The 16,181-nt window shown below is 51.9% G+C and overlaps 1 protein-coding gene across 1 annotated transcript; it reads left to right on the top strand.

Moving 5' to 3' along the window:
* Positions 1-14,301: 14,301 nt before the first annotated feature.
* LOC308050418 (olfactory receptor 14J1-like) lies at positions 14,302-15,556 on the top strand (the record flags this gene model as incomplete). Its single annotated transcript, XM_080360533.1, has 1 exon — positions 14,302-15,556. The coding sequence occupies one exon, from the start codon at positions 14,302-14,304 to the stop codon at positions 15,238-15,240; it is 939 nt and encodes a 312-aa protein (XP_080216659.1). The 3' UTR covers positions 15,241-15,556.
* Between the last annotated feature and the right edge of the window lie 625 nt (positions 15,557-16,181).

Raw genomic sequence — 16,181 nt, 5'->3', positions numbered from 1 at the left:
TCTTTAAAGTGGTACTCTTCATCTGTGGTAGCCCCTCTGGCAATGACAATTACATAGGTATTTGCACTATAAGGCTCTATACCCCATCCACAAGCACACATCTAAGTGGTTCAGATGACGGGTGGTCTGGCAAACGTCACCCTTTGTGTCCCCAGGTGATGGACACTGCTCATGTGCCTCTGCAGAGAGTGGCAGGAGCTGGATTCCCTTCTCGGGACAGACTCCTTCCAGGAGAGACACAGACACGGGGAACTCATCGGGGCTTTACGGCATTTCACTGGGCATCAGTTTTGACATATTGGATGCTGTCCTGTGACTGCCCTTTCTGCACAAATGATCATACAAACACAACCATTTAGTGAAACATGGTCATAAAGGGGCTGTTATGGACAAGAAAGCTCACTGTGAACTCTGCAGAGAGCGAGGAAGTTTATAATAAGCACCAGGAAGAACCAAGAAGCTCGAGGCCTCTTCTGAAGAGCGGGAGACCTGAGCAGCCGTGATTGGCCATTGTAGGTGTGGGAGAGGGTCAGGGCATGTCAGGGAGAAGCAATGAGATGGCTGATGGCTTCAGTGAACCCTTCCAGCCATGTCTCAGCCCAGAAATGGAAAGCAGTTGATGTCTGCAGGTGGAGGAGGAACAGGAGGAAGATTTTCCTGGGAATATGGAAGGAAGAAAGGCCTCTCTTGGGCTAATCATGTATGGCAGTGCCATTTGCATGCTGTGGGCATGGCTGTGCCTGGGAGATGGGCAACGGCTGCTGCTGGGGTGGCTGTGCTCAGTCATGTCCCATGAGCTGACCCTGCTCTGCTCCTCTCTTACACTGCCCACACTGGGATGGTCCTCAGGAATCATCCATGAGCCTGGTGGATCCATGAACCTTCTGGAGTGATGGGTGCGAATCCAAATAGAGGATTCAAGCAAGTGTTGGACTGGGACATTGAGGTGATTGGTGACCATTGCCAGTCGTATGAAAGAATCTGGATGTGCTGTGAGGAACTCACAGGCATTTCCAGTTCCACAGAAAACCAAAGCCTTGCAGTTAAAGCAACAGCAGTTGACATAAAACCCATCCCCAAAATACAAAACACTCACACTGACCACAGGAAAAGCCTTGAAAAACATTGGAGAAAAATCTACCAGGTCCCAGGGATGAGGGCTCAGCCATTCTGGTGATGAACAAGCATCAGGGGCTGACATGGCACCAGAGCCACCTCCACATGGCCCTCACCACCTGGAACCAGTGTCTCCAAGTCTTTCCTTCACCAGCCTCCAGGGACAGGGACCTGCAATGGTTGTTTCCTTCACAGCTGTGTCAGTGATGGCCCTTCATGGGGTCCAAACACCCTCAGAAACTTGGGGTTTGCTTCTGCCTTTGAGTTCATTAGAGGTTTGTTCATTCTTTCAGTATCTGCAGTTCAGGTTCATGGCAGCAGAGGGCTCATTAACATCGGAAATGCTCTTAAAAGCCAAGGCTCTGTGCATCATTATCCTAAGGGCTTCAAGTCTGATGTGGATGATTAGAGAGATTTCAGGAATTGCCAAACAGAGACCATTTCCGTAATAAATAGTAATAAAGCCAAATTTCTTCTATTCCCTTCCCTGCTCACCCTTCCCTCCCTTTCCAGAACAGGTGGCATCAGCAGACTCCAGTTCATATTGATACGGAGCGTCTTCTGGTAAAGACTGAATATGTCAGAAAAGTGGGTGTCTAAATCACCATGTGCATGAGGAGATAGTCCAGGACACCTCAAGAGGAGTCATACTCCTCTGGACCAAGAGGTGGGTGTCCCTGGCAATCTCAGGTGCCACAGCACAGTGATACTTGTGTTCAGGAGCTGGTCAAGTGACCCATCTCCTGTTCTGTAATGGTGTCTGAGTTTGCTCAGGTCACCCCTGACTTGAGCCCCATCCACTGCTGGGTGTTCTCTAGACTCCTGTCTTCAGGAACAAAGTCCCAGGAGACCTTGCTGGTGAAGATGGAGGCAAAGAAGCCATGAAGAACCTCAGTCCTGTCTGATTCTACTCTTATGAAGTTCAGCAGCAGGCCCACGTTCATCCTGTCTATTCTCTTACTGCAAGTGAAGCTCTGTCAGCTCATCTTGCTGCCTTTCCTGTGCAGGTATCAAGTCCAGGGCAGCTTTGTCATCATCCCCACATCCATGGACAAGGTTTCTCCATTCCTCCTTTGCAGTTTCCCCTGCTCCCACCTCCTGTGTGCTGCCTTTTGCCCTGCAGCTCCATCAGTTCAGAGAAGCAGCCTCATGAGATAAATGCTTCTGTTCATGGATACTTGGAGAGATCATTCTTGTGCTTGGAGCAGCCTGTCCTGTAGGGCTGATGAGATTTCCTGAGCTCCTTCACCCTGCAGATCTACTTCCATGTCACCACTTTGCCCACCATTCCCCAGTATGTCAGTCTTCCCCTCTGGATTCCACCAGCCTGTGCTCTGCTGCTGGCCTTCCTCCCTCCCCTCTGGTGCCTGGGACCGACAGTCAAGGTGGACACTGATGTTCACATCCCTCACCAGGGTTTTTTTGTTTTCCAGTTCCAGATCCAGGTGAGCATCACCCTTGTTGGCCCATCAGGCAGCCATGTTAAGCAGTTGGCCCAAGGTCCTTTGGACTGTTGGCAGCTGCAGCTTTGCCTGGCCAGTGAATGTCAGGGCAATTACAGTTCCCCATAGGAACGTACTCATTGACTGGTGAGTTGCTCGAGTTGCTGATAGAAGATCCATTTCTTCTCCATGATCAAGTAATTTGTAGCACACAACATGTTGTCACCCTGTAATGGGCTTAAATGGCAAAGACTTGGAACTTAGAGTGATTGTGGCTGTGCTACAGTTGTCACCTCTCTAAGAAGACAACAGGAGTTTGACTGATGTCAGAGAGGGCCAATTTCAGCTGGTCCAAGTTGGACGCACTCCTTGCCCAATCTGAGCCACTCAGTGATGCTGGCAGCACCTCTGGGATATTGTATTTGAGAAAGGGTTAAAAACGCTGCACAACAGCAGGTGGGAGAGAGCAAGGAGGAAATGGGAGAGAAAAGCTCTGCAGACACCAAGCTCATATCCCATAGGGCCCAGCAGGTTCCTCAGCAGGCCAAATCCTGCTCTCCTGAAATCCTGCTCTTGGCCTTGTTCTCATCTCCCAGGAGCCTCAGCTCCACTTTCCCATCCCTGACTGTTCCATCCTGACCAACTCTTTCTGGTTTGTAAGTGTGAAGTCCCACAGGGCACCTCACCCCACTGACTCCTCAGTCACCCGTGTCAGGAAGATGTTGTCAATGAGCTCCAACACCCTCCTTGTCCCCAGCCAGGAACCTGGGAGGGGTGGGACCATAGTCCTGCCCTTGGCCTTGCACAGCCCCACATCACACTGTCCCAGGAAGGGCCCTGGGCAACGTGGGAGGGACAGGATCTGACTCCTCAGGGTTGGGGGTCAGGGCTTAGTCCTTCAGTTAATGAAACACATCCAGGTTTACTCAGCATCAGAGACATGTTTACATTGCTTTTCCTGACCTGTCATCACTGCGTCCAGTTTTCTGTGCTAACCAAACTCTGGGGTCAGTTCTTCAGTTTTGTCCCTCAGTGGGACCCGTGTATATTACAGGAAACTTTGGAGTTTGCATCTGAGTTTGACTTCTTGAGAAGTTTCTTCAGCTTCCCCTCAGGGTCTGAGGTCCATGGACTCAGCACCAAACCCACCAGAGGGGTCATTAAAGTGCCTTGGGCTGCTCCTGTGCTGCTGAGCTGGGCTGGGCTCCTGGGACACAGGGAGCTCATGGCAGTGGCAGCACTGCAGAGAGACAGCTCTGCCCAGGAGCAGCTCCTCTGCACACGCAGCAGGGCTGAGGGCTCTGCCTGCAGCACCGAGGGCACAGGAGCCAGGCACAGAGAGGGGAAAGGCAATGTAGGGGGTTGGTTGCTGAGGGCTCATTGAGAGACAAATCTTCACAGTTCTAACACGGTAAGTCTCTGGCTGTAGGACAATGCAGCTGCATTTCCTGGAGGGATCTCCTAAAGATGATACACCCCACAATTTACAGGAGCTGTCAGGGTTCTCTCACTGTATTTCTTATGTAGAAAACAAGAACATGGTCCAGACCAGCGCTTCCCTGCTGCACTGTCAGAGGGACAGGGCATGATGGCACCTTCTGCTGAGGGTGACTGCAGGGGGAGCACCCAGGGGTACCAGGTTGTACCTGAGGTGTTTGCCTGGGACTGGCAGGTATCAAACCAGACTGACAGAGTGATGGTGCTTTCATCATTTACAATTACTAGTCAACACTTGTGCATCTAATTAGATAAGTTTCACAACTGTAGCTGAAGAGGTAGATATGTGAAGAACACTTAGAAGATGTGATAGAAGAATATTACGGTTGATAATAGAGAATCATAGAATTATTTCAGTTGGAAGAGACCCTCAGGAACATTGAGTCCAACCACAACCTAAATCTAGAACTAAACCGTGTCCCTAAGAACCTCGTCTAAAATCTTATAAACCCCTGCAGGAATGGTGACTGAACCACTGCCCTGAGCTGCCTGTTCCAATGCCTGACAACCCTTTCCAGGAAGAATTTTTTCCTAATATCCAATCTGAACCTCCCCTGACACAATTTGAGGCCATTTCCTCTCGTCCTATCACTTGCTGCTTGGGAGAAGAGACCAACCTCCTCCATGTTCAACCTCCTGTCAGGCAGTTGTGGACAGCGAGAAGGTCTCCCCTCAGCCTCCTGTTCTTCAGCTGAATCCAAAAGCTCCCTCAGCCGCTCCTCATCACACTTGTGCTCCAGGCACTGAGCAGCTTTGTCGTCTCCTCTGCACTCTCTCTGGTGCCTCAATGTCCTTCTTATGATGAAGGGCCCAAACCTGAACACAGGATTCAAGGTGCGACCTCATCAGCGCTGAGAACAGTGGCACAATCACGCTACTCCTGCTGGCCACACCATTCCTGATACAAGCCAGGATGCTGGTGGCCCTTTTGGCCATCTGGGCACACACAGGCTCATGTTCAGCTGCTGTCGATCAACACCCCCTGATCCCTTTCCACCAGGCAATTTTCCAGCCACTCTTCCCTGAGCCTGGGGTTGTTGTGACCCAAGTGCAGGACCCGGCACTTGATCTGGTCAAACCTCATACAAATGGCCTCAGCCCAATGATCCAGCGGGTCCAGATCCCTCTGCATGGCCTTCCCACCCTCCAGCAGATGAACACTCCCACCCAACTTGGTGTCATCTGCAGACTTCATGAGGGTGCACTCGATCCCCTCATCCACATCATTGATAAAGCTTAAATAGAATTGAGTCAAATACTGAGTCCTGGGGACACCACTTGTGACCGGACGCCAGCTGGATTTGGCTCAGTTCACCACAATTCTTTTGGTCCAGGATGGTCAAGCAGGACCTGCCTTTCATCAAGCCATGCTGATTGGGCCCGATTGCTCGTCTTGTGTGTGTGACCTCACAGTCCTTTCCCAGGCCTGTTCCTGCTGTTGGCCAATCCCCTGCAGAGGCAGAAATGACCTCACAGTGCCCTCCACAGCCATTGGCTTCCTGCTGACTATGAGTTCCTGAGATACAAGTGACCACATGGCATCGTACCCACCATCACCCTCCTTGTGGTCGAGTGTGTGAGATGGCCCTGGTGTCCCAGAGGGAGTTGGCCATGGATTTGGGGACAATGGTGGAGATGGAGCCCATGTCGAGGAGGGCGAGGTTGAGCAGGAAGAAGTACATGGGGGTGTGGAGGTGCTGGTCCCAGGCTATGGTGGTGATGATGAGGCCGTTGCCCAGGAGGGCAGCCAGGTAGATGCCCAGGAAGAGCCAGAAGTGCAAGAGCTGCAGCTCCCGTGTGTCTGTGAATGGCAGGAGGAGGAACTGGGTGATGGAGCTGCTGTTGGACATTGGCTGCCTGTGGGCATGAGGACCTGTGCATGGAGGAAAGACAGTGACAAGTTAGGGGAGATTTCTCTGGGAAAAATAAACAGGCTATTTCTCATGGAAAACCCCCTCCTGATGGAGGGATGTTTCAGCTTATACTCTCTTTCTACCAAAGGAGAAAAACAGTTCATCACAGTTTAAAATGCAGCTTGGGCATCAGGTTTCCATGAACACACTTCTGGGGCAAGACCCCTTGAGTTTGTGTCAGAACAAGAAGTGACCGACACTGCCACCGCAACCCTAGAGAGCTCTGTCCTGCTCACACCTCCTGGCACTGCCCAGGGGCAGCTCTGTGTGGGCAGGGGCTCAGGAGCAGCTCAGACACGTCCTAACGAGAACTGGGGTCTCAGTGTCTTCTCCAAAGAGAGAAATAAATCCCCATCTCCCACTGCACACCCAGACGAGCATGAGTGGAAAACTGAAAGCACAGACTCCTTCCCTTGCAGCTGTTCCTGTGTTGATGTTGTTGTTCAGAAGGACCCTCTGCCATGTCTGTGGGGGGATCTGGAGCTCTGAGCAGCCCTGACCCACACAGCCCCCTTCAGCCCCACAAGCTCCCTGCCTGCCCTGCCGGGGGTCGCTCCTTCCCCCCACAGCTGTGCCATGGGATCTCCCGGGCAGGCTGAGCGCTGACCCTGGCAGGCGGCAGAGTCCCTGCCCAGCACAGCCCTGGGCTGCAGGGACCCTGCTCTGCAGGACAGCCTTGGGCACCCCTGGGTGCTCCCCCGGCTTCACAGCTGTTCAACATGGCCTGACAAGAGCCCCGTCCTTACAGATCCCACAAGCTGTGCCTGCGCCAGTTTCAGGAGATGCCTCCAGGAGCTACAGCTGCACTGCCCTGCACCAGAGACTTACCATGGCAAGGGCTGCAAAGGTTTCTCCTCCAGTGAGCTCTCAGTCATCCTCCCAGTCCTGACGACCTTTAATCTCTCTCTGCCTTGCTCGTCTGCTGAGATCCCCAGGCAGAGCCCTCAGCCCTGCTGAGTGTGCAGAGGAGCTGCTCCTGGGCAGAGCTGTCTCTCTGCAGCGCTGCCGCTGCCATGAGCTCCCTGTGTCTCAGGAGCCCAGCCCAGCTCAGCAGAACAGGAGCAGCCCAAGGTGCTTTAATGACCCCTCTGGTGGGTTTGGTGCTGAGTCCATGAACTTCAGACCCTGGGGGAAGGTGAAGAAACTTCTCAAGAAGTCAAAGTCAGATTCAAACTCCAAAGTTTCTTGTAAAGTCACTCTGAGGGACACAACTGAGAAACCATCCCAGGAGTCTGGTCAGAGAAGAAAACTGGAGACAGAGATGACAGGTCAAGAAAAGCAATGTAAATGTGGCTCTGATGCTGAGTAAACCTGGATGTGTTAACTTAATCAACGTTCCAAGCCCTGACCCCCAGCCCTGGAAGTCAGATCCTGTCCCTCCCACGTTGCCCAGGGCCCTTCCTGGGACACTGTGATGTGGGGCTGTGCAAGGCCAAGGGCAGGACTATGGTCCCACCCCTCCCAGGTTCCTGGCTGGGGACAAGGAAGCCATTAGGCCCCTGTGCTGCAAGGACAAGGTGTCTCCTCACAGGCATCAGAGGTGCAGACAACAGCCATAGCCAAGGGGAGAAGGAGCTCATGTCTGGTGGGGCTTTCAGCCTCTTTCCATCCCGTGATCATCTCCACGACAGCCTGTCCTGTGCTGTGGCATCCCCTGCACCTCTGTCCCTGCAGGCTGGAGACATCCCCCCTGCTGCCCCACCTTGCTCTTGTCTGAGCATCTTCCTTCCTTTGCTGAGATCTCTCCATCCTCCCCAGCTGCTCCTTGAAGCACAAAGCCTTGGGCTGATGCAGACTCCCTCTGCTGACCTGCTCCACCACAGCACTGCCCTTCCATCACAATCCTTTCTGCTCACGTCAAGCCTGGACCTCCCCAGCTGCACTTTGCACCATTATTTCTTGCTCAAGCTCTTTCCCATTATGCAGAAACCTCCACCACCTCTGAAACCGCCCTTCAAGCACTCTCAGGCTGCTCCTGCGCTGCTGCAGCCTCCCCAGCGCTGCTGGGCCAAAGCAGCCCAGGTCCCTCAGCACCCCACACCATGTGCACAAGGTGCTGAACCTGCCTTGGCACAGCCCTGCACTCTGCATTTCCTTTCTGCTTCTCCAAACTGGGAAGCCGCACACTGGCACACACCCGTGTGTGTGGGTCACACCAGTGCTGAACCAAATGGGATGAGAACTGCAGGTGTCTGGGTCCCCACACTCCTCCTCATGCAGCCCCGTGTGCAGCTGCCTTGTTCATGGTGAGCGTGCACCACGGGCTGGTGTGGTGACCTTGTAGTGCCCAGGCCCTTCTCCTCAGGGTCACTGAGACCTCGTCATTTCATCTTGTCAAAATTGAGACATTTCTGATGGGCAAACAACAGATATTCACAAGGTCTGGACTCTCCCTGAACTGAAGTTCCATTTGCTCAGGTATTAAAGTTTGCACGCAGATGGCTTATCCTGATGAGGGTGTCTCTCCCACCATAATAGCATGAGGCGTTGCAGGACACTATAAATATCATCTCCTGGGGAAAAAGTGGGGTCTTGGGTGTCTGATACTCATACTGCCAGAGGTCTGAAGTCAAAGGGATAGCTTCTCTTCATGTGGGAGAGCAGCAGGAATGCGTGGAGCTCTGCCTGGGGACAGACAATGTCAGCTGAAGGTTGAGGAGTCAGCATGAGAGGGCAGAACAACATGGGCAGTGTTGTGGTGACTGGACATCAGCTACAGACTTACTGATGAGGAAGAGGAACGAGATGAGGCCTCCTTCAGACAAATGAAAGAAGCCTCATGTTTCCAGGACTGTGTCCTCATGGTAGACCTGAGATATCCCAATATCTGCAAGGTACCAGCCATCCAGGAGGTTTTGGAGCTCATTGACAACATCTTCCTGACATGGGTGACTGAGGAGTCAGTGGGGTGAGGTGCCCTGTGGGACTTCACACTTACAAACCAGAAAGAGTTGGTCAGGATGGAACAGTCAGGGATGGGAAAGTGGAGCTGAGGCTCCTGGGAGATGAGAACAAGGCCAAGAGCAGGATTTCAGGAGAGCAGGATTTGGCCTGCTGAGGGACCTGCTCGGGCCCTATGGGATATGAGCTTGGTGTCTGCAGTGCTTTTCTCTCACATCTCCTCCCTCCTCTCTCCCACCTGCTGTTGTGCAGCATTTTTTACCCTTTCTCAAATACAATATCCCAGAGGTGCTGCCAGCATCACTGAGTGGCTCAGATTTGGCAATGAGTGGGTCCATCCTGGAGCAGCTGAAATCGGCTCTGTCTGACATTGGTCAAACTCCTGTTGTCTTCTCAGAGAGGTGACAACTGTAGCACAGCCACAATCACCCTCAGACTTTGCCATGTAAACCCAGTACAGGGTGACAGTGTGTTGGGTGTAACAATCTGCTGCATCATGGAGAAGTACTGGAAAAGATCTTCTGTCAGCAACCTGAGGAAATCACCAGTCAATGAGCAGGTTCCCATGGGAAACTGTAGTTGTTCTGACATTCACTGGCGTGGCATATTTGCAGGTGCAGTTTCAAAGGATCTTGGGCCAACTGCTTAACATGTCTGCTTGATGGGCAACAAGGGTGATTCTCACCTGAACTGGGATCTGGGAAACAAGGAAACCCTGGTGAGGGATGTGAACATCAGTGTCCACCTTATCTGTCGGGACCAGGAAGCAGTGGGGTCCCAGGCACCAGAGGGGAGGGAGGAAGCAGAGCACAGGCTGGTGGAATCCAGAGGAGAAGACTTTGACATACTGGGGGTTGGTGGGCAAAGTAGTGACATAGAAGTAGGTGTGAAGGGTGAAGGAGCTCAGGAAATCTGATAATCCTTACAGGACATCCTGCTCAAAGCTCAAGAATGATCTCCCCAAGGACACATGAAAAGAAGCATTTATCTCCTGAGGCTGCTCCTCTGAGCTGATGGACCTCCAGGGTAAAAAGGCAGCACACAGGAGGTGGGAGCAGGGGAAGCTGCAAAGGAGGAATGGAGAAACCTTGTCCATGGATGTGGGGATGATGACAAAGCTGCCCTGGACTTGATACCTGCACGGGAAGGGCAGCAAGATGAGCTGACAGAGCATCACTTGCAGTAAGAGAATACACAGGGTGAACGTGGGTCTGCTGCTGAACTTCATAAGAGTAGAATCAGACGAGACTGAGGTTCTTCATGGCTTCTTTGCCTCCATCTTCACCAGCAAGGTCTCCTGGGACTTTGTTCCTGAAGACAGGAGTCTGGAGAACACCCAGCAGTGGATGGGGCTCAAGTCAGGGGTGACCTGAGCACACCCAGACACCGTTACAGAACAGGAGATGGGTCACTTGACCAGCTCTCTGAACACAAGTATCACTGTGCTGTGGCACCTGAGATTGCCAGAAACACCCACCTCTTGGTCCAGAGGAGTGTGACTCGTCTTGAGGTGTCCTAGCCTGTCTCCTCACTCACATGGTGATTTAGGTACCCACTTTTCTGAGATATTCAGTCTTTATTAGGAGATGCAACACATCAATATGAACTAGAGGCTGCTGATGCCACCTGTTCTGGAAAGGGAGGGAAGGGAAAGCAGGGAAGGAAACAGAAGGAATTTGGCTTTATTGCTATTTATGATGGAAATGGTCTCTGTTTGGCTGTTCCTGAAATCTCTCTAATCATCCACACCAGACTTGAAGCCTTTAGGAAAATGATTCACAGAGCCTTGGCATTTAAGAGCATTTTAGAAGTCAATGAGCCCTCTGCTGCCATGATCCTGAACTGCAGATACTGAAAGGACAAATCTCCAATGAAGTGAAAGGCAGAAGCAAACCCCAAGTTTCTGCCATGTGAGCTCTTGATGCTTGTTCATCACCAGAATGGCTGAGCCCTGACCCCTGGGATCTGGTAGATTTTTCTCCAATGTTTTTCAAGGCTTTTCCTGTGGTCAGTGTGAGTGTTTTCTGTTTTAGTTGTGAGTTTTATGTCAAGTGATGTTGCTTTAACTGCAAGTCTCTGGTTTTCTGTAGAGTTGGAAATGCCTGTGAGTTCCTCACAGCACATCCAGCTTCTTTCATTCTCCTGGCAAAGGTCACCAGTCACCTCAATGTCCCAATCCCACACTTGCTCTAATCTTCTATTTGGATCCACACCCATCACTCCAGGAGGTTCATGGATCCACCAGGCTCATGGATGATTCCTGAGGTCCATCCAAGTGTAGGCAGTGTAAGAGAGGAGCAGAGCAGGGTCAGCTCATGGGCCATGACTGAGCACAGCCACCCCAGCAGCAGCCGTTGCCCATCTCCCAGGCACAGCCATGCCCACAGCATGCAAATGGCACTGCCATACATGATTAGCCCAAGAGAGGCCTTTCTTCCTTCCATATTCCCAGGAAAATCTTCCTCCTGTTCCTCCTCCACCTGCAGACATCAACTGCTTTCCATTTCTGGGCTGAGACATGGCTGGAAGGGTTCACTGAAGCCATCAGCCATCTCATTGCTTCTCCCTGACATGCCCTGACCCTCTCCCACACCTACAATGGCCAATCACGGCTGCTCAGGCCTCCCGCTCTTCAGAAGAGGCCTTGAGCTTCTTGGTTCTTCCTGCTGCTTATTATGAACTTCCTCGCTCTCTGCAGAGTTCACGGTGAGCTTTCTTGTCCATAACAGCCCCTTTATGACCATGTTTCACTAAATGGTTGTGTTTGTATGATCATTTGTGCAGAAAGGGCAGTCACAGGACAGCACCCAAAATGTCAAAACTGATGCCGAGTGAAATGCTGTAAAGACCTGATGAGTTCCCCCTGTGTCTGTGTCTCTCCTGGAAGGAGTCTGTCCCGAGAAGGGGATCCAGCTCCTGCCACTCTCTGCAGAGGCACATGAGCAGTGTCCATCACCTGGGGACACAAAGGGTGACGTTTGCCAGACCACTCGTCATCTGAACCACTTAGATGTGTGTTTGTGGATAAGGTATGGAGCCTTATATTGCAAATACCTATGTAATTGTCATTGCCAGAGGGGCTGCCACAGATGCAGAGTACTATTTTACAGTTATTTAAATATAAGCATATACGACTGACATTCCTAGACATATTACACAAACACTGGAAGGACTATTCATGCCTGTAACATGATTATCCTCAGAAGTCTACCAGCTTTGCATCTCAGGAAATGGGATCCAGAGTCCAAGGGCAGGATGGTTTGGGCTCTGTGCTGGGATCTGGAAACTGAAACATGCTCCCATCTCCCAGCCCCCTGCCCTCCTCAGTGAGGGTGTGAGACATTCTGCCAGCGAGGGCTGAACTCACAGCCATGACCAGTATCTTATGTCCAACTGCAGCCAATGGTGTCCTGCCACCTCAGGATTGGAGCTTCCATGGCTGGAGGTGTTTAAAAGACATGGAGATGTGGCACTTTGGAACATGGTTTAGTGGTGGTCTTGGCAATGTTTGTTTTACAGTTGAACTCCATGTTCTTAAGGGTCTTTTCCAGCCTAAATGATTCTATGATTCTATGATTTGGGTTGAAACCATTGCAATTCCATCACCTCCAGCTTCCCTCAGAGGCGGCTGTTTTGTGGCACAACTGTCCTGGCTCTCCAGGCAGGTTGGTCTCTGGGTTGGTTCCTGCATTGGCAGTTTTCCCCTTCCTGGGGTAAGAGGCTGTTGAGCAGATACAGTTGCAGAGATTTGGGTCACAGGGTTTTGCAGCAATCCTGTCAAACTCTGGGCACGCTGAGCTTTGGAGCCCAGGAAAAATGGAGATGCTCTGAAGGCTGTTTGTGAACAGTGGTGCTGTCACTGATAACAGTAACATGGAACTCCTCATTCTCACTGATGATCATGATGACCTAAATCTCTTTAATTTCCTAACAGTCATTCTTGCTTTTCCAAGTATCTACTACACCTCAGCAGTTTGATCTTGAAAGAAGTTCTTAGAACAATGCTTTTTCTCTCACTTCTGTTTTGTTTTAATAATTTAAAGAGTACACCATTTGGACAGAATTACCCCCAAATTGTGCTTCTTTCATTATTTTTCTACCTTTTAATTATTTCTTATGTGGTGTGATTCCTGGAGGGATCTAAAGATGATACATCCCACAATTTAAAGGATCTGTCAGGTCTCTCTCACAGTATCTCTGTTGTAGTGAAGAACACACTCCAGAGCAGGGCTTCCCTGCTGCACTGTCAGAGGGACAGGGCATGATGGCCCCTTCTGCTGAGCATGAGTGAAGGGGGAGCACCCAGGGGTGCCCAGGGCTGTCCTGCAGAGCAGGGTCCCTGCACCCCAGGGCTGTGCCGGGGCAGGGACTCTGCTGCCTGCCAGGGTCAGTGCTCAGCCTGCCCGGGAGATCCCATGGCAGCAGCTGTGGGTGGAAGGAGCGATCCCCGGCAGGGCAAGCAGGGAGCTTGTGGGGTTGAAGGGGACTGTGTGGGTCAGACGGAGTCTTTGCTTTCAGTTTTCCACTCTTGCTCGTCCGGGTGTGCAGTGGGAGATGGGGATTTATTTCTCTCTTTGGAGCAGACACTAAGACCCCAGTTCTCATTAGGACGTGTCTGAGCTGCTCCTGAGCCCCTGCACACACAGAGCTGCCCCTGGGCAGTGCCAGGAGGTGTGAGCAGGACAGAGCTGAGCACACAGCGGGTGGGACGAGGTCCGTGACACTGACAGGGAGCAGACCCAGGGACAGACACACAGCTGCAGGCAGCACAGACATGGGCAGGGAGAGGGAGATGGACCTGAAATGCTGCGGGTGGGAGTTAGGAACGTCTCTCACATCCTTTCCAGTGCAGACACATTTCCCAGTGCAACCCCTGGTCTCCTCTCCTCCCCAGCAGACCCTCTGCCCCAAAGCCATGGGGTCCAGGTCACAAGTCTCCACCTCAGCAGCTGGACCTCCAGGTGAAGGGTTCCTGGAACGTGGTAAACAAAAAAGGTGCTAAAAATACTTGCTCTCCAGTGTCATTATGTGAGTGGCAGGAGCACAGTCGGGTCAGGAGAAGGTTCCACAGCATGCTTGTCTGCCTTTCTGTCCTTGCTTTATTTCTCGGGAACACTACAGTGTTCTTTTCTGTTTCTCCACCTGTCCCTGGTGCTCTTGCTCTCTGAGGTTGGGGTGGAAGTGTGGGTCAGTTTTTGTTCTGACACCAATTTAGGGGGTTTTCACCCAGAGGTGTGTTCATAGAAATTAAATGTCCAAGCTGCATTTTAAAGTGTGATGACCTGTCTTTCTCACTTGGTAGAAATAAAGAATGAGCTGAAACCTCCATCCATCGGTGAAGTGCTATTCCATGAGAAACAGCCTGTTTATTCTCCTCTCACTTGTCACTGTCTTTTCCTCCTATGACAGGTCCTCATGCCCACAGGCAGGAAATGTCCAACAGCAGCTCCATCACCCAGTTCCTCCTCCTGCTGTTCACAGACACACGGGAGCTGCAGCTCTTGCACTTCTGGCTCTTCCTGGGCATCTACCTGGCTGCCCTCCTGGGCAACGGCCTCATCATCACCATAGCCTGGGACCAGCACCTCCACACCCCCATGTACTTCTTCCTGCTCAACCTCACTCTCCTCGATCTAGGATTCATCTCCATCACTGTCCCCAAGTCCATGGCCAACTCTCTGTGGGATTCCAGGGCCATATCATACTCGGGTTGTGCTGCACAGCTCTTTTCATTTGCATTCTTGATAGTAGCAGAATATTCTATGCTCACCATCATGTCCTGTGACCGCTACGTTGCCATCTGCAAACCCCTGCACTACTGGACCCTCCTGGGCAGCAGAGCTTGTGTCCACATGGCAGCAGCTGCCTGGGCCACTGGGTTTCTCACTGCTCTGCTGCACACGCCCAATACATTTTCACTGCCCCTGTGCAAGGGCAATGCCCTGGGCCAGTTCTTCTGTGAAATCCCCCAGATCCTCAAACTCTCCTGCTCACACTCCTACCTCAGGGAACTTGGGTTTCTTGTGGCCAGTGCCTGTTTAGCTTTTCTGTGTTTTGTATTCATTGTGGTGTCCTATGTGCAGATCTTGAGGGCCGTGCTGAGGATCCCCTCTGAGCAGGGACGGCACAAAGCCTTTTCCACCTGCCTCCCCCACCTGGCCATGGTCTCCCTGTTTGTCAGCACTGGCATGTTTGCCCACCTGAAGCCCCCCTCCATCTCCTCCCCATCCCTGGACCTGGTGGTGTCAGTTCTGTACTCAGTGGTGCTTCCAGCAGTGAACCCCCTCATCTACAGCATGAGGAACCAGGAGCTCAAGGATGCCATAAGGAAACTGATGACTGTTTGCTTTCCAAAAGCAGTCATGAGCTGACCTCTTTCTTCTGCATGTTATCTGTAATATAACTCATAAACAGCTCAGCCTGAGTTTTGCAGGTTTTTTTTTGTTTTCTTTGGTTTTAGCTTTTCTTGGTTTTATTAATGCTCTCCACAAGCAAAATCATTTATCATCTTATGTCTATGTCCATATCTACCTGTCTTATGTGACCCATAATCTTTGTGTAAATGCAGAGCTGTACTCTCTGTGTGTTTAAATGAAATGAAGGACCCTGCACTGCCTTGTTTGCCCAGAATCCTCTCTCTGGGATCTCTGGGGCTGCAGGAGCCATGTCTGTGTGCTGAGGGGGAGTAAGCAGGAGTCACCCTGAGCTGGGCCTTCCTCCCACCCTGACCAGCATGAGCCTGCGGACTCACCCCATGGCCCTGGGCACCACAATCCACTTGCTCTGCAGAGCAGCACCGCCAGCTCACAGCTGTATGGAGCGTGGGAAGGGGGGCAGGAACAGCTGGCCAGGTCAGCATAGCTCAGCTCTCTTGGGAAAGGGCTCTGTGGGGAGATGGGATGTTCCAGGAGAAGAGTGGGACACTGTATGTGTGCAGAAAAAACATGGAAAGAGAAACCCTTTGCTGCAGGTGGCAGCTTGGGGCAGGTGGCTTTGGCACTGTGGCCGGAGGACCTTCCTGAGGATCCCCTAGGCCAAATGCCTCATGCTGTCCTGGGGAGCCAGTCTGGACCTGGGTCTGCAAGATGCCTGTGCTGGAGACCCACTCAGCTTGCCGGCTGGATGGACATTCTCACTGTCCTTCATTCTCACTGGTCCCCACTGCTGTGGGACCAGTTCCAGTTCCAGTGTGGCTACTCTGCGAGCTCGGCTGGGGAGAGGGCAGGGGGTGGCACAATTCAGGAGGGGGTGGGAGGGCTGAACTGGCAAATGCCCCAGAGAAGAAAATATCAGTGAAGGGCTGAAGTATGTG

This window comes from Nesoenas mayeri (assembly GCF_963082525.1).
Source record: "Nesoenas mayeri genome assembly, chromosome: 28".
In the NCBI taxonomy this organism is placed as follows: domain Eukaryota; kingdom Metazoa; phylum Chordata; class Aves; order Columbiformes; family Columbidae; genus Nesoenas; species Nesoenas mayeri.
This window is presented reverse-complemented; position numbering and strand designations above follow the sequence as displayed.